This window comes from Podarcis tiliguerta (assembly GCF_965153285.1).
Source record: "Podarcis tiliguerta genome assembly, chromosome: 2".
Lineage (NCBI taxonomy): Eukaryota > Metazoa > Chordata > Lepidosauria > Squamata > Lacertidae > Podarcis > Podarcis tiliguerta.
In genome coordinates, this window is record NC_139535.1 from 119,751,301 (window position 1) to 119,768,690 (window position 17,390).

Below are 17,390 nucleotides of genomic sequence, written 5' to 3' on the forward strand. Positions count from 1 at the left end.
CACACAGAGCTGTTGTTCCGAGATCAGTGGCTTCCACTTCCCATTTTCTAATTAAAGACTCTTCAGAGAACCAGGGGCGTTGCTAGGTGCTAAAAAAGGACCCAGGGGTGCAGGCCTGTGGCACAAATTTGCATCCATTTTGCATATGCTAATTTAAGGATGTCTCTGGGCAAAAGTAGAGGGCAGGTGGCTGAGGACTCCCAGCACTGCCTGCTCACTACTTTGCACCATGGTCTGTGAGGGATATCAAGAGGCAACAGAGATGTGCCCAGTGCCCAGCTGTCCTGTAAGCATACTTAAAGAGAGAGAGAAATTAAAATGGGAGAGAAAGGGGCAGGAGATCTCGAGCCAAGGATCCCGCGGGGTGAGATGGGGGAGGAGAGAGATTTGAGTCAGTTCACATTTAAAGCTCTATCAAACGCACAGCCCTTTCAAATCCACATGTTCCAAAATAACACAAGAACCAAAACACAGATACCCTTGGAAATCCAAGTGGAGTAAGCCCACTTGAACACAGTGAGGCTTACTTCTGAGTAGACCAAGGGCTTTTCTGTTGGGAGCTCTTGCAATTCCTAGGACATGATCTATGTTCCACTTCACTTGTGTTTTATTCATAGATCCTCTACAATTCTATATGCTTGTAGAACTTTATAACGGGCACAGCATACAACATCCTAAATAACTAAGGCATACCTTCCAACATTTCTCTGGTGAAAATAGGGACATCCTCTTCTGCATCAGGAAGCTTCTCCTGCACTTGATCTCGCCCCACACATAGGCATTATGCACCCATGAACACATAGAACACATAGACATCAATCACATAGAACACATAGACATCAATCACCTTGAGTCAATGACAGGTTGTCCTTGCAGGATTGTTGTAAAGAAAAAATGTCTGAGGGAACGAACTGTGTATAACACCTTTCACAGATAAATAGAATAAAATAAAAATTTAGCCTTAAGCTGCCTTGAGTCCCTATGAGGGGAAAAGGCGGGATATAGTAGCAGTAATGGAAACTGTGAGAAAGCTCAGGAACACACGATAGAAGAAATCCTATTGAATGCAGTGGGATTAAGTTCTGAGTAAAAATGCTTAGAATTGCAGTGTAAGGCTGCCCAGTCTTTACCCAGTTACCTGGGAGTAAGCTCCACTGAATACTGTGGGACTTACTTCTGAGTAGACAGTGTAAGGCTCCATTTTCAATAAAGGAATAAATACTCATTAAAAACGGCTTGCTTCTGAAGCATTGCAATTCATGGATTTAAAGTGTACTGGTGACCTTTTCCTTTTCCTTCAAAATTACAAGAAGGGCTTCGTATGCCAGATTTACCATTTCCTTCATTGGGTGCAGGGATTTTATTTTCAGGATAAACAGGACTCCCACCCACCCACCCACCCCACTTTTAATTGTTCTCTGAGATGGGGAGGGGAGGGGAGGAAAAAGGAAAACCGGGACATTCTGGGATCAAATCAGAAACCGGGACATCTTGTGTAATTTCAGGACTGTCCCTGGAAAATCAGGACACTAGGAGGGTATGCTAAGGTTGTGTTGTTGTTTGTAAAAAAGCAAGTTTCTAGACCTCATGTGGCTGCAAGTATGGATTTCACAGGGAGAAGAGAAGTAGGAAGGTTTAAGTGCTCTGTATAGCAGGTGTCTTCTGGAAAAAACCCAGAACAAATGGTGCAAATTTGCATGACTTATGCAGGTCGCATCCTTCTGGGCATGTCATTTGAGTGGCTTTGGGTCACGTGTTTTAAATGCATGTACTGCTCTGCCTGTGCCCACCCAGATGATGCCAATGCTGGTACCTTGGGGAGGATTAGCTTGAGCAGCATTTACTGAAACATGATGGGCCATTGGAGTTCATTGAGCCTTTTGCATTGGAGGACAAGAAGATTCACTCCTCAATTAGAGTTTTGATGGTTTCGGAAGTGGCACACTGCCCTCCAGCGGCCAGACAGCTGAACTGAACTTAACAACAACAACATGTAGCTCTCTCTCTCAGCTGGGCCAGACGTTTTGCTTCCTGGGAGGCAAAGGACAAGATGGTGCCCCCTCCCATTCCACATACACATACAGAAGCCGAACAGACTGGCACCTGAATGTTAGTTCCACACTGGTGACAGTTTGGGAGCGTGTCCTCTACAACACATGAGGCAACCAGGGGCGCTTAGTCCTCCCAGGAGGAAGGGGCCAGGGAGGCCTCAGGAGAAAGAGTCCAGGGGATCCTGACCCTGCCCACCAGCACCTGCTGCCTCACCAGGCCCAATGGCAGAGTGTCTCAAGAGACCTCCCCTCTCAACCCCAACTGTACGACATTACAGCAGGAGCAGGAGCCCTCTCCCTACAGTGTCGGGCAATGTCTTTCGACTTAACCTGAAACAAATACATATTAAAATGAATGTGTAGAATCAAACAACAGACTACCAGTGTTCTAAATTTCAAGCAGTCAGTTTTCCTGAAGTCCACCAGTGGACAATGCAAGGTACCTGACCTCCCTCTAGCCAATACGTTCCTGCATCCTGGGATGGAGAGGGGAAGGGACAATGTGGCAGCAAGGTTGCCGCAGTGGAAATGCCCCAGCAGGAGTTGCACTGGATTGGCTCTGCTGATGTGTTGACCCCATGACAATCTCAGAGTTCGCTGGGAAGAAGGATTGACTGTTAAACCACTCTGGGAATCTGTGAGGGGAACAAGGCTTTCTAATAACTCTGAGCACCCTTAACAAACTACAGTTCCCAGGATTCTTTAAGGGAAGCCATGCCTGTTAAAGTGGTGCAGTACTGCTTTAAATGCATAGGGCACATGGTTCTCTCCCTCTCCCTCTTACCTTCATAATAACCTTTTGAGGTAGGTTAGGCTGAGAGACAGTGTTTGGTCCAAAGCCTTCATGGTTACAAGAAGATTTGAACCCCAGTCTCCGTGGTCCTACTCCAATGCACTCAGCACTAAAGGTAAAGGACCAGGACCCCTGGACAGTTAAGTCCAGTCAAAGGCTACTATGGGGTTGCGCTGAGGGAGCCGGCATTTGTTCACAGACAGTTTTCTGGGTCATGTGGCCAGCAGGACTAAACCGCTACTGGTGCACGGAGGACTGTGACAAGAGCCAGAGCACACAGAAACACCGTTTACCTTCCCGCTGGAGCAGTACCTATTTATCTTATTGCACTGGCATGCTTTTGAACTGCTAGGTTGGCAGGAACTGGGACAAAGCAACGGGAGTCACCCCATCGTGGGGATTCGAATCGCCAACCTTCTGATCAGCAAGCCCAAGAGGCTCAGTGGTTTAGACCACAGCGCCACCCGCACCACACTGACTCTCCATAATAATGAACTTTTCTGTGTGGCTTGGTCAATGCCTCTGCCCAAATTCTGATGTGCTGGATAAAGTCACTCCATTGTATGATGTTTTACACAATACCCAAGTGAACCCTCATAGTTTTCTTAGCCTGCCTAAGATTGCTAACTGTTTTTCCCTTCTGAGAGAGCTCCTGTATTTAAAACTGGTATGTGACAAAGTGATTCAGAGCATAGGAATCAACTTCTAGGGGCCAATGGGTCTTGGCCCCCCAATAAAATATTTGAGGGGGCCAGGGTCTCCCAAAGTTGATGGGCATCATTGAAATGGTGTGTGTGCACCTTGTCGTGTGATTGATTATGTGGGGTGTGGCTTACCTGCCTCTCCATATTTTATTCAAGTCGGCACACCGATTCAAGAGTCAATGTTATTCCTCATGGTTGCTTCTGTCAGCTACGAAAAGACTCATTTGCTATGTGGATAGTGTCATTATATGGTTTAATCACTAGGTGGCACTGGACTTTCTTGTAGCTCAGCAGAGGCGGGTGCTTCCTGTGTCTGTTCTGTTCTTCTTAGAGAGGGACAACAAAGTACTTGGCTAGCTTCCTGACACATCTTTTAAGCTCTTCCATGACAGTTGCCAAATTTCAGCTTGCTGTGCCTCTTTTAAAGGAACACTGAAAGAATAACTGCATTTTAAGAGTTGCTGCCAGGTTTAAAGGGCCCTTTACACTGGTCTAGTTGCCCTTCCTTGTGCTGCCCTGGCTGCCCTTCTCTCTTCCCAATAAGCTTTTCATGTGGCAGGGGCCAGAACAGGCTCCTTTTTTAGTAAAGAACTTTTGGGGTGACTGGGGGGGGGGAGGAAGTCCTGCATCGGCAGATGGGGCCCCAGAGGCTCCCTGAGAAACCTGCTATCTGAGCAGCACCCCAACTTGCCTCTGCAACTTGCTGTTTGCTGTGGGGAGCCCAGACTTCAAACCTGAAGTCCATGTCTAATGGTACCTTGACTGATTGTTTAATTTCGATACCGCTTAATATATTAAAAATACAGAAAACTGAAGCAACAACAGACAACTTAAGCAAAATATTATAAAAAATACAGTTACATATAAAAAGATTATGTTAATACTAAGTTACTAACATATATAAAGCAATGTCAGTTCATTTCCCTTCCAGCACACCCTCCCTCTCAGCCTCCGGCTTCTCACTCAGGGTCCAACAAACTCTCAGCCCACCTACCAAAGTTCTCCTTCACTAGGTCCATTATGTGGACAAGTTCTCTGGTGTTTTGTTTTGCTTTGTTTTAGAAAAATATGCAATAGGAAACTAGCACACAGAACAAAGTACTGGGCTAAAGCCAGAGATGCAAGTATTCTGTTTGCGGGGTAGATGGGAGCAGTAGTTCTTTTATAGGGGGGGGGGGACATTCCAAAGTGGTATCTACACCTATAGCCCCAAATGGTACAGTTCTCATTCTGCTGCATGTATAGGACCAGCTGAAGAGAGCACTGGAAACTGCAATTCAGTGACAAAGCTGGGAGCATTTTTAACAAATCATTTCCAACAACTGCAGTCCCAGGTTGTTTTCCAGCGCTTTCCCCACTCTGGAAAGCTCAACCGGAGCAAACGACAACCCACTGAAAGCCTGATGTTTGCTCCAATTATGCACTAAATAACAAGTTTTCATGGGGAAAGCACCACAGCGTAATAATAATAATAATGCAGAGCTTTTAGGCATGGACCAGTACCTGAAAGGAGTGAAGCAAAAGGATAGCCCCGATGTCTCCTCTTACTTTCACAGAGGGTTTGATGTGTGCAATGTAGCCAGTTGCACAAAGTTAAGAGTCACATTCATTGCCCTGCCTTTTTGCCACCTACATTTTGCCTCTGACTAATGCCTCTGACATATAGTTAAGAGTTGTCTCCATTATAGTTGTGGCAGCAGGTAAAGATGTGGCTTGAAAGGGCTCACCCAAGGACTCCTTCACAAACAGCACTCATCTGGATTGCCTTTTAAATTTGGTGTCAAATGCAAGCCCTGTTGGGACTGGTTCCCCTTGGGTGCCCAAACTGGAGCTTGCTGTCTTTGTTTGCGGGTGTGGCCTTTTCTGCCTGAGGAGCCCCTCTTCTTCCTTGGGTCACTTGATGGCGTGGAGACCTATCAAGTCAAGCATTGCCTACACTGACTGGCAGGGAACTTCCCCAGCCCTTCTTGGAGATGCCAGCAATTGAGCCTGTGACTTTCTGCACGGAAAGCAGATGCTCCACTCACTGCACTTCCCCAGCCGGAATATAGTTCATGTTCCATGTGTTTTTATGTACTAATACACTATACACTATACAATATCCTATTGTTTTATCTGTCAGATATGTTCACTGCCTTCTATATCATTTGTGGGTTCTGTTGGCTCCCCCTGGAGCTTTGGTGCTCTTTGGGGGACCACCTACTTTGTGCTTGTACAATACAAAGAGCAACACATGCAGCAATGACCCTGTGCCTCATGGAATTGGCAACGCATTTTGACAGGGTGAAGGCCGTACCACAGTCTTCCTCAACCCAGAGCTCCCTCTGTATGCTGCTGAACCACAACTAGTAGTTCTACAACTAGTAGCTAGCTGGGAATGGGGGGAGTCCATCAGCACCTGCAACACCCCAAGGTTGCAACACAGGGTGCTTTGCTGTCCCTCTGGAAAAGCTGGTTAACATGTGCATGAGAGCCCACAGCATTCTTAAAAGTGAAATGAAGGTGCAAAGGGGGTCCTGGTGGTGCAGCAATAAAACTGCTAGCCATTTGCAAAGCAGGGCAGGGTCTGGTAACTGGATGCTGAGATTCCTGCATTGCAGGGGTTGGACTAGATGACCCTTGGAGTCCCCTCCAACTCTACAATTATGTGATTCTAAGAAACACACCGGGATAATGGGTGGGTGTGTCAGAGAAAGGTGTGTTCCTTCCCACAGGTGACTATTTGCATATTTGGAGGCCAGTACTTCTCCATCAAGCCTGCAGAAGTAGCCCCTGTCAGATTTCAGAAAACGAACAGAGCTAGCAGAGAGAGAAGCAGCAAGCAGGAGGCAGCAAACATGGTGGAGGCAACACTGAGGTGGAAACCAGCCGCCCCTCTGCCCCGCTATGAGCAGCCTCTGCAGACCAGATTTCCATCAGCTCTGTATGACTGCATATGCCCATTAGGTGGCAGTATAGAGAATGACAAAGAAGAGGGCTGTAAAACACCAAGGGAACAGGGATCGCACTGCTTATTCTGTAGCGATCATATTCTTCCTAATACGGAAGCAGCTTGCACTTGTTACACTGGGCTGCCCGCCGCTCCGCGCCATGCCATTTTCCTAGGAAGCCTATTGAGACTGCGTGCCCAGAATCGGGAGCAGCGAGCGAACAGGACCTTCCCCATGACTAGATCGATTCTGCTATACTAACTTGCCCAGGTATCGATGTAACCTACTGCAGGCTATATAACTAGATTCCGTTTATGTAATTAGGGCTTGTTTCAAAATTGTAGCATTTTAAAAAAGAAATTAAGGCAGTACTAATCTGAAATTTCTGTGCCAAAAGCAAAATCCAGAACTGTGTGACTGCAAAACCATGTACGAAACTGATGTAACGGAGGATGGGCGGAAAGAGGGAAACGTTGCACTTGTTTGATAGGCTGCCGCAGTAACAGACGAGCTTATGCGTGGAAGATTTCTGGAGAAATTTAAGAAGTCATTGCCTTTTATTGAGTTGGGGGGGGGGGGGGGAGGACGCCAACGTGCCAGGTAAATATACTGCACTTTGGAGACAAGTGACTCGCTCTCTTCTGAGAAAAGTGGGTGGCTCTTAAAAGAGCCTTTGGGTTCTGGGTGGCCTTTCTCAGCAGCAGAGTCCGCTTACTTGGAGCTGGTGTACTTGGTGACAGCCTTGGTGCCCTCCGAGACAGCGTGCTTGGCCAGCTCCCCCGGCAGCAAGAGGCGCACGGCCGTCTGGATCTCCCGGGAGGTGATGGTGGAGCGCTTGTTGTAATGGGCCAGGCGAGAAGCCTCTCCGGCGATGCGCTCGAAGATGTCGTTCACAAAGGAGTTCATGATGCTCATGGCCTTGGAGGAGATGCCGGTGTCGGGGTGGACCTGCTTCAGCACCTTGTAGACGTAGATGGAGTAGCTCTCCTTGCGGCTCTTGCGGCGCTTCTTGTCGCCCTTCTTCTGCGTCTTGGTCACCGCCTTCTTGGAGCCCTTCTTGGGGGCCGGAGCAGACTTGGCTGGCTCGGGCATTGTGCAGGAAGCCCCCCTACTTTCTGTACCAGCAAAAAGAAGAAAAAAAGCGAAGTGTGAAGCGGGCTAACTCATCCCAGCCCTGTATTTATAGTCTCCCTATGCAAATGAAGGGTTCCAATGCCGAACGTTTCCATTGGCTGAGGGCAGCGTTTTGTAGCGCCGCCACTGCGCACGCACATGCAAATTAGAGTACTGCAAGCGCCGGCTTTTCATTGGGCGGCAGCCGCCTCTCCGCTCCCGATTGGCCGCCTTTAGAAATTGTCTTCTTATTGGCTCTGCTGTGCTGGTGACGGATCTGACCAATCCGTAATTGCGCTTCCCTCGGCGAGGAGGGCATAAAAGGCGCCGGGGGTTCTTTTCTTCTTAATTGCCGTTTTATTTTTTGCTGCGCCTCTGAGCGGAGCTGAGTCAGTGTCGCCATGTCTGGCCGCGGCAAGCAAGGGGGGAAGGCGAGGGCCAAGGCGAAGTCGCGGTCCTCGCGCGCCGGCCTCCAGTTCCCCGTGGGCCGCGTGCACCGCCTGCTCCGCAAGGGCAACTACGCCGAGCGGGTGGGCGCGGGGGCCCCCGTTTACCTGGCCGCGGTGCTGGAGTATCTCACGGCTGAAATACTGGAGCTGGCGGGCAACGCTGCCCGCGACAACAAGAAAACGAGGATCATCCCCCGTCACCTCCAGCTGGCGGTTCGCAACGATGAAGAATTGAACAAGCTGCTGGGAGGAGTCACTATTGCCCAGGGGGGAGTCTTGCCCAATATCCAGGCTGTTCTGCTCCCCAAGAAGACAGAGAGCCACAAGCCCAAAGGCAAATGAGGAAGAAGCGGGCTCTTCCACCTAACAAAGCCTAAAACACCTGTGCATCACAAAAAGGCTCTTTTAAGAGCCACCCACAAATATCAAAAAAGGCTGAAAGAGTCACTACTAGTGAAAATGCGTTCGTAATGAAGTACTTTTCCCCCCGCAAAAAAGGGAAAGGAGCTTTTGAATTTTGGGGGGATGCATATAACGCGTGTTTTAAACGGAAGGGAGTCAGTAACTTTTTGCTTCGCTGCACATGATCTGCACTATGATTTGGAACCGGGAGGTAAAAGAGCACTGACGTCTGGCAGCTACAACAAAGTATAAACCCAAGTAGCAGAAAGTTTGGTACATGAGGCTACTTTGTGACAGCAATACAACTCTTTGTTGAAAACATGGATGGCCCTTAAAAGGGCCTTTTGAGTATTTTTTTGGTAACTGCTAATGCTACTGCAGCATCGCCTAATTTTAGCCGCCGAAACCGTACAGAGTGCGGCCCTGGCGCTTCAAGGCATAGACCACATCCATGGCAGTCACGGTCTTCCTCTTGGCGTGCTCCGTGTAAGTCACGGCGTCGCGGATGACATTCTCCAGGAAAACCTTCAGCACGCCCCGGGTCTCCTCGTAGATCAGCCCAGAGATGCGCTTGACTCCTCCACGGCGAGCCAAGCGGCGAATCGCAGGCTTCGTGATGCCCTGGATGTTATCGCGCAGCACCTTGCGGTGGCGCTTGGCGCCCCCTTTCCCGAGCCCCTTCCCCCCTTTACCTCGACCCGACATCTTACAGCCTCAAAGACCTTGCGAATGAGAGCGACAGGCAGCAGTTTCACTTTATATAGTCTGAAAGCCGACCTGAAGGAAAACTTTGAGCGGGGGAACGAGCGGGGAGTGAACGCAGGAGCGTATACTGTTACAACAACGCTATAGGGCAATGCTAAGTCAGCTTCTCCAATAAAACGCAGCAGTGTTTCAAAACAGCCAGTAATAAATTAGCTGCAACAATTTAACTGAGAGAGCGCGCTGGCGCCTTCCCTGCTTCAGAGCAGGCGTAGAAAGGTATTCTTATGACGTGCAATTCACTCGCTTCCCCTTCATTTCTGTGTAGGGTCCCTGAAAACTCTGACCACTACCAGGACAATGGTACAATCTGAGCACATGAAAGCTGTTTTGTAATGTCATCCTATTGGACCATCAAGTGTTGGAATACTACTCAGCTTGCGCTCGAGGTTGATGTACTGTACCTACATGAGAGGGCATGGGCAACTCTAGTCTGTCCTTTAACCCATGATGACCTTTCTTCAGGCTTGAGGGATACTCTTAAGGTTGCTTCCCTCATTACCTAATTCCTTTCTTCTTCATCCTCACGTCAGTAGGAGGACATTTTTGTGACACCAAGCATGGCTTGCTGCATTCCCAAACTGAGGTAGTTAGAACTAGGAAATTTCCTGTAAAACATGTATTTCCTGCACTAAACATAGCCCTGCCCGCAACGCCAAGGTAGAGCGGGCTCTTCCACCCACGTTCTAGTGTAAAGTTCAACTTCTGCTGATGGAACTTAATCGTCGACATGGACAGAGTTCCGCCTCCTCATTCAGAGTAATGTTGGCGATCTAAATAAATAATTAAAAATTTGTCCAGTAGCGCCTATTTTATTTATTTCGACTGCGTCAGACCAACACGGCTACCTACCCGAATCTAGAACCATGGTTGGCGATCTTGTTTGAATGTGACCCCCTATTTCCCAGGACACATACACTCTCAATCAGGTTCTACATGCTGGATCTGCTTGCACACACTGCAGACCTTTGCCCCCCAAGCTAAGCTCCAGCAGCGTGGAGCGGAGCTTCATCAGGCACGTCTATTCCGCACATCTCTGGGACCTGCGTGTTAAGGGCGAGAAATAAAATAAACAATGATTATGATAATAATTCAAAGGATACATCTATAAATGGCCAGCTGTCCACGAGACCAAAGCTGACACATTAACTCTCGGGCGAAATTTAGCGCGCGCACGACAGAAACAAGCTCTTCCTTATGGCATAATTTAAATTACAGTATTTCATTCATCAAAAGCACACCTCACGCATTAGAAACACTCCCACCCCTTCTGTCAGACGACTGTAAGAAGAAGCCGCGGAAGATCGGAGTGGGGAGCTCTTATGCCCCAACTTTTCGATTGGCTGAGAGGGCTCTTAAGCTCATCCCCACTTAGGCGCGCACATGCAAATAATGAGCCTGTGATTTCCCACTACCAATTGGATGAACGCGTCGTCTCCCCCTCAGGTTGGTGCAGACTTAGAAATCTTCTTCCCAATTGGTTTATTTTTTTTTACTCCATCTCCAGCCAATCAGAAGCGTCATTTTCGAGCCTCTCGGAAGCTATAAAAGCCCCTCGCCGGCGTTGCCTTCCGTAGTTGGCTCGCTTTCTTGGGAGAGGAAGTTGTGCGGATACATCGACGACAGCATGTCTGGCCGCGGCAAGCAGGGAGGCAAGGCGAGGGCCAAGGCCAAGTCGCGCTCTTCGCGGGCCGGCCTGCAGTTCCCCGTGGGCCGCGTGCACCGCCTGCTGCGCAAGGGCAACTACGCCGAGCGGGTGGGCGCCGGCGCGCCCGTCTACTTGGCGGCCGTGCTCGAGTACCTGACGGCCGAGATCCTCGAGCTGGCCGGCAACGCCGCTCGCGACAACAAGAAGACCCGCATCATCCCCCGCCACCTGCAGCTGGCCATCCGCAACGACGAGGAGCTCAACAAGCTGCTCGGCAAAGTCACCATCGCCCAGGGCGGCGTCCTGCCCAACATCCAAGCCGTCCTCTTGCCCAAGAAGACCGAGAGCCACAAGGCCAAAGGGAAGTGAAGCTGCTCTTCTGGGCCTCGCAGTTCTCCTTGAAACTGAACCAAAGGCTCTTTTCAGAGCCACCCACACCTTCCAGAAAAGAGCTGGCAGTCGCCTGATTGCTGTTGCCTCAATCCTTTCTTGCTTTCCCCTTTGCTACAGTTTGTAGAAATGGAGGCCATATGACATGTGTGCTTTCAAATCATTTATCCTTAGTTTTATTTGTTGGTGATATTCATGGTTATCAAAGTTGGCAATTATGTCTTTGATCTACTGCACTTAGTTTAAATTACAGCTGTATTGTCATGGTTCCTATTTGGATAAGCTCCTGAGCCTGACAAACTAAACCAAAACATAATGTGTGGTGCTGGGAATGTGATAGCTTGTCAGTTTGGACATTACTTGTTGCAGTCAACTTCACCACGTGAAGCAGCCAAACACTTGGCTGCCAAACTGTCTCAAAGTGTAAAAACAGAAGAATAAGCACTATAAATCTAGATTAAGGTAGGTAGCTGTGATGGTCTGATGCAGCCAAAATAAATAAATAAAAATTGTCCAGTAGCAACTTAAGAGACCAACTTAAGTTTGTTCCAGGTATAAGTTTTTGTGTGTATGCATTTCTGGTATCTGAAGAAGTGTGCATGCACACGAAAGCTTATACCCAGACCAGAACAAACTTACTGTAGTTGGTCTCTAAAGCACGATAAAGATTTCCTAAAAGTTGCTTGTCATTAAAAACTAGGTATGGAGTTTGCTGTCGGTGAGCAATTCTTCCCCTAGCACAGGCGTTGCTTTCCTGCCATTGGGGGACCTTTTGCCAATTTTCTAGCTGGAGAAACTTGGGGAAAGCGAAACGGAAGATGAAAAAACATATTTGGGCTGCAGCCACCTCTGTGTTGGCAGGGATCCTGTGTGTCCCCCCCCCCCTTCATGTCCTGGAGCATGGTCTGATTCCTGCCTCCATATAATGTTTTCAACTAGCTGTTGAACCACTTTTAGCAGATCCCCCTTCCTTTGGAGGATCTAGTCTGACAGCACCCTTCTGAGTGCTCTTGTCTTAGTATACAAATTACCATATACTGCCTCAAGATCATCACATGGATGATGTATTTACAACAATTATATCCTATGCTTAGGCTTTGAGTCATAAATTTTAATAAGCTGGAAAGGCAAAGAACTTAGAGGTGCACCCCACCCCACCCCGTAACCAAATATATGGCAGAGGGCCTTGGGGAAATGAGTATAGCACGAAAGAGCAGAATACTACCGTATTTTACCTTATGTCAGGGAAGGTGCTGTTTATGGTGTAGCCTAGAGAGGCCTTTTGAATTAACGTGACGTGATGCACATATCTAAGTTGAGCCCAAAATTCAGCTGTGGATATGGGCAATAGATTTGGGAAGAAGTGTGATAACGGTATTCCACCAGGTGACCTGTTGGAGCCTTTAGGACATATCAAACTTATTTTACTGCTTTGTTGTGGGGACTGGCCAGATGGGAATTGGGGGGAAAGAAGCACAAAGAATAATTTATCAAGCAAAAGAATCCATTTTAAAAATCAGAGCTGCTCTTCAAAACACAGGAAGAAAAATTGAGAAAAAACACACAGCATAAAGTCAGCAATTGTGCAAATAATACTTGTTGTTTGTTTACATTTAGTGGTATGGGTAGCAGATGCAAGAGGAAGCCAAAGGCTCTTGCCCTGTCCAAATGGGTGTGGCAGAAGAGGAGCAGGGATGGAAGAGGCTGCACTATCAGAAAACTGCCCCTCTCCTTGACAGCTCCTTTGTCCATCAACTTTGGTCACCATACTCTGCTTCTCTGCTGCCATGGATGCCTTTAAGCCCTCACACTGGACCTCAGATATACATTTTGGAGGTGCATACTTAACCTGAAGCACCACTTTAGCTAATGGGGCCTCCTGCTGCTGCCACATGATTTCTGTTCTCATCCTGAAGCAAAGTTCTTAACCCAAGGTACTATTTCTGGGTTAGCACAGTCTGTAACCTGAAGCGTATGTAACCTGAAGTGTATGTAACCCGAGGTACCACTGTATAGCATTTGCAGATGAACAGAGGCTCTAACGGGAAGTGAATGAATGGAGAATCCCCACCTCCCATGTATCTGTGGATTTTTACACACATTCAAAAGTTGCCAATTCAGCCAAAGTACACCCTGCCATCAGTAGAGAATAAGTACCATTTAGATTTGCAGAACTGGCACTTGCAAAGTGTTTCCTCTGCACTTGCAGGAAACCAGTTACTTAGTGTGGCAGCTCCTACACTCTGGAACTCACTGCCCATGGATGCTGTCTTTGTATTGTTTTCAGTGCCTGCTAAGAACCTTTCAGTTTCAGCAAGACTATCTAGCCATGTGATTTTTAAAGTATAACAGCTGTGCAGTTATTGGTTTTAATTTTTAGTGTAACTTGTTTCTAATGATTTTAACAATATTTTAATGAAGAATTTCAACTGTCTTTTGTTCAATCTAATTTAGCTTTCCCAAACCTCATGCCCTCTGGACATTCTGGATGGCAGCTCCGGTTATCTGCAGCTGTCTGGTCTGCACATAAGGTGGATTCAAGCACCGACAAAACCATTGTACTGACATGGGGAAACTAACTTTTGTAAATTGAACTAAACAATTTGTTTTCTAAAAATGATGTTTTATAACTTGTCTCATTACGTATTTGAATATGATCTACTGCACCCTCTGGAGAGTTTATTTCAGGTGTGCATCAGAAGGTAGAGGCCCAGTTAACAATGCAAGATCGGTCTTAAAGTGAGCTTCTAGTTGTGTACTACTGGCCTAAGAATCCAAAGAGACCTGGAACAGGAGGCTTGTTAACGGAAAAATCCGAGGGCTCCCTTGGACAAAAACAAAGACACTAACCAGGATTACTTAGAGCAAAACAGCAGCCTGTAGGCTTGGCCTTTATTGATCTGTTGCAACAGGGTGCTCCCCTCACCTGCAGGAGAGAGGAGGAACCCAGAGAAATGGCATGCAAGGCCTTATAAAGACATTTGAAATTGCCACCCTGTAGATCAAGACCACCCCCAGAAACATCATACATACATCACAGAAGGGGTGTAACCTAAGACCACTCCTCAGATACATCACACCTACATCACAGAAAAGGCAGTCTAAAACAGAACATTTGAATATTGTTTTTCTCCTGTTTTTGTTTATCTCCTGTCTGGCAGGTTACTTGATTGGATTGCCTGGGGAGCCTGGCCATTCTTTTGTAGTGATAAATACTTAGTTCCTGGGCCAGATCACAGGCTCACACCCTATTCAAACACAGACATACCCTTAAGACAAGATTTGAGAAGGAAAAGACAATGGGGAGGCTTTTCCAGTTTGACCTTGCAGAGGAAACATTTGCTCAGTTTAGGAATCAAAATGGTTCCAGGTTGGCCTTCCTGTGCTGATATATGTATGTGCTTGGTTGGTACACTTATGAACATTACCATATATCTAAGACTATAAAATTCCTATCACAGGCTGAAACATAAAACTCTCTACTGCATGTGCACACACATTAACAGCAAAAGCAATCTCTCTAAGGTGCTACTGGACATTTTTTTTATTTATCCAGATAGAGAGTGAGATAGTAATTTTCTACTCACAAATCTCAGCAAATGAGAGTAGTTAGGAAAGTACTGAATTGATATCTTAGGGTGTTTATGCAATGGCATGTATTCAGTTGAAGAGTAGCAGAAAAGGGTTCCAAAGGGTTCAAGCAGCCAGTATCTGCCAGCTTCCACCATCTTATTCGGTTTCAAAACAGTAATTATATCCTAGCTGACAATTAGTCAGTCCCATGTGCTTCTCCGTTTAACACAGGATGTCTCTAATGGGATGTTTTTGATCTTGATTTCTGGTTCTTCAAACACAAGAAATGCAAAGAGCAAGGAAAGAGGCTGTTGCAAATTCTCTGGTTTAAAGAGCAGTTCCTTTCTCAAGCTACCAAGCAAGCAAGCCTTGGCCTAAGTGGAAATTTAGTGACCAAAAAAAGTAGACTGAAGTGGCCCTCTGGGTCTTCTAGTTGCCAGAGCAGCCTCCAGATTTCCAAGGCCTTAGGTGCCCGCATCACAGACTGTCTTTGAAATAAATAATTCCTTCCCCAAGGGAGTCCCTGCCTCATAAGGAGGACTGGGACCTCGGAAGGAGCGCGGTTGTGGAGGCTTCTTACCCGTCGGGAAATGTCAGAGACCACACCAGGATTGGTGAAAAAGCAAAGTCTGATCTTTATTGAAAGAACAGGAAAAAACCAAAACTGTTGCAACAGGGTCCGCCCCTCACGTCATAAAAACGGAGTGAGAACCTCGAACAAAGGGCTGCTTTGACTCTTATACCTTTTGGTTTCCAAACAGATCAATAACAGGAGAGGTGGCGGGAAGTGACCTGAGTGGGGAGAAGAGGGGATTAACATAAGGTAAGTAGGATGTTGTAAGATCTTGGGAGTTGTCAGTTTTGCTGGAGGGCTGGAATAATATGCATTGAGCTTCTTCTGGATCTGGTTAATGGCTGTTCCTTTATCTACAGGAAAGCTTTCCGTAGTTGCTAATATGCAGATCGTGAGCTGGATGTTCTGGAAATGGCTCTGCGTTGCTATCAATTCCAGTGTGATAGTCTCATGTTTGCATACTTATTGGAAAATAAAACTACTTTATTTTGGGTTGTATTCGTGGCATTATTTGCAAATTCAGTAGATGGCAGTGTGGTGGAGAGTGTTTTGGCAGCTAGGATTGGATACACATAGCTGTCAAGTGTCCCTTATTTGAAGGGACAGTCCCTTATTCCAGCGCCATGTCTTGCTGCTGTCCCTTATTGATGGATGTCCCTTAAATGTCCCTTAAATGATGTCCCTTAAATTTCAAAGGAAGCCGCTCCTCTCCCTCCCTCCCTGCCAGCCAGGGAGGAGGGAGGCTCCAAGTGTGTTGCTTGGCTGTATTGCTCACCCAATAAAAGTCTAAGAACGACTGGGGGGTGGAGCTTGCATGCCTTGTGTGTGGCTAGTTAATGCAAGCTGAGGAGGTTTTTGAATGCTGGATGCCATTTTGTTGCACGTGCTGCTGCAAACTTTGCAGTGCAAAGCCAGGCTGGGGAGCCATCTTAAATTGAGGTTGCATAGGCCTCGTGGTGCATGTGATTCAGATTCTATTCAGTTGAACCTCTGGTTACAAAGTTGGTTAGACAGTGTTCTCGAAGCTACCCAGCATGAGTTTGACCAGACTGCAAGAGGACAGGAAGACTGGAGTGCCTGGAACAGGTGAGGCTGCAGGTCCCTTATTTTGGCTGCTGGTCCCTTATTTTCAAATCTGTAAATTGACAGCTAAGGATACATTCAGAAAATACAGCATAGTACAGCGTTTTGAGAAAAATACATTTCAGTAAAGACACATTCAAGTAAAAGATATACATTTCAATAAGGATACATTCAGTTCTTTCAGATACATTCCTATACATTTCCGTAAGGATACATTTAGATGCATTCTTAAATCAATGAGAAAACACAGCAAAACGATACATTCTCAAACAATGCATTCTCCAAGGCACAGTTTAATTTTCTTGTGGGGTTTTAAGGCATAATACTGTAACTTTGATATTAGTTGGGTCATTTTTCCTTTATTCCCCTCTCTGACCATGACTCTCTTACGACATCTTCAAGAAGCAAAAGGGCTTGCTATTCTATTCTAAAGGCAGCACCATTAGCTGAAAGTTACAAAATATGTAGAATAGAACAGCACTGACCAAGAAGTGGATGAGCCACTTCAAAGGCATCTTAGTATATAGACCAACGTCACTAGATCCTTGGGCTATTTTAACAGGGCAGACAAGGTATCATCTAAGACAGGCATAGGCAACCTTGGCCCACCAGATGTTTTGGGACCCAATTTCCATCATCCCTGACCACTAGTCCTGTTAGCTAGGGATCATGGGAGTTGGTAGTCCCAAAACATCTGGCAGGCCCAGGTTGCCTATGCCTGATCTAAGAGCTTTCTTTTCCTTCTATCTTTTAAAGATTTATCTTCTACTACCTTTTAGCACTGACGTATTGTTCTGCCACAATCTCTTCCCGCATTTCACAAGTTTTCTTCACTCGCCAAAGAGGCTTCCATTTTCCTGCCTCAGTCAAGGGTGGTGCCTGGGCTTTTGTTTCCAGCAAACATTGCTGCAAGCTCCA

At 46.9% G+C, this 17,390-nt stretch overlaps 4 protein-coding genes across 7 annotated transcripts; 2 read left to right on the forward strand and 2 right to left on the reverse strand.

Moving 5' to 3' along the window:
- Positions 1–7,016: 7,016 nt before the first annotated feature.
- LOC310672512 (histone H2B 5-like) lies at positions 7,017–7,631 on the reverse strand. Its single transcript, XM_083429800.1, has one exon. The coding sequence runs from the start codon at positions 7,568–7,570 to the stop codon at positions 7,190–7,192; it is 381 nt and encodes a 126-aa protein (XP_083285926.1). The 5' UTR covers positions 7,571–7,631; the 3' UTR covers positions 7,017–7,189.
- Positions 7,632–7,825: 194 nt separating this feature from the next.
- On the forward strand, positions 7,826–8,386 carry LOC310671274 (histone H2A type 2-B). Its single transcript, XM_083427019.1, has one exon. It carries the CDS (start codon positions 7,993–7,995, stop codon positions 8,380–8,382), a length of 390 nt encoding a protein of 129 aa, XP_083283145.1. The 5' UTR covers positions 7,826–7,992; the 3' UTR covers positions 8,383–8,386.
- Positions 8,387–8,823: 437 nt separating this feature from the next.
- On the reverse strand, positions 8,824–9,749 carry LOC310671275 (histone H4). Its single transcript, XM_083427020.1, has one exon. It carries the CDS (start codon positions 9,145–9,147, stop codon positions 8,836–8,838), a length of 312 nt encoding a protein of 103 aa, XP_083283146.1. The 5' UTR covers positions 9,148–9,749; the 3' UTR covers positions 8,824–8,835.
- A 1,079-nt stretch (positions 9,750–10,828) lies between these two features.
- On the forward strand, positions 10,829–15,805 carry LOC310671916 (histone H2A type 2-C-like). 4 transcript variants are annotated; one of them, XM_083428373.1, is made up of 3 exons: positions 10,829–11,704; positions 15,577–15,638; positions 15,749–15,805. In XM_083428373.1, exon 1 carries the CDS (start codon positions 10,832–10,834, stop codon positions 11,219–11,221), a length of 390 nt encoding a protein of 129 aa, XP_083284499.1. In that variant the 5' UTR covers positions 10,829–10,831; the 3' UTR covers positions 11,222–11,704; positions 15,577–15,638; positions 15,749–15,805. The 4 variants fall into 4 exon arrangements, 2 of the variants coding, with proteins under 2 accessions (XP_083284499.1, XP_083284498.1); XM_083428372.1 differs by having other exon boundaries at positions 15,577–15,800; XR_014508275.1 differs by lacking the exon at positions 10,829–11,704 and adding an exon at positions 12,516–13,176 and having other exon boundaries at positions 15,577–15,800.
- Positions 15,806–17,390: the final 1,585 nt, after the last annotated feature.

Bases quoted from the DNA above. Each gene is read 5' to 3' on its own strand.
- LOC310672512 (XM_083429800.1), bottom strand. From the start codon at position 7,570: ATGCCCGAGCCAGCCAAGTCTGCTCCGGCCCCCAAGAAGGGCTCCAAG.
- LOC310671916 (XM_083428373.1), top strand. From the start codon at position 10,832: ATGTCTGGCCGCGGCAAGCAGGGAGGCAAGGCGAGGGCCAAGGCCAAG.
- LOC310671274 (XM_083427019.1), top strand. From the start codon at position 7,993: ATGTCTGGCCGCGGCAAGCAAGGGGGGAAGGCGAGGGCCAAGGCGAAG.
- LOC310671275 (XM_083427020.1), bottom strand. From the start codon at position 9,147: ATGTCGGGTCGAGGTAAAGGGGGGAAGGGGCTCGGGAAAGGGGGCGCC.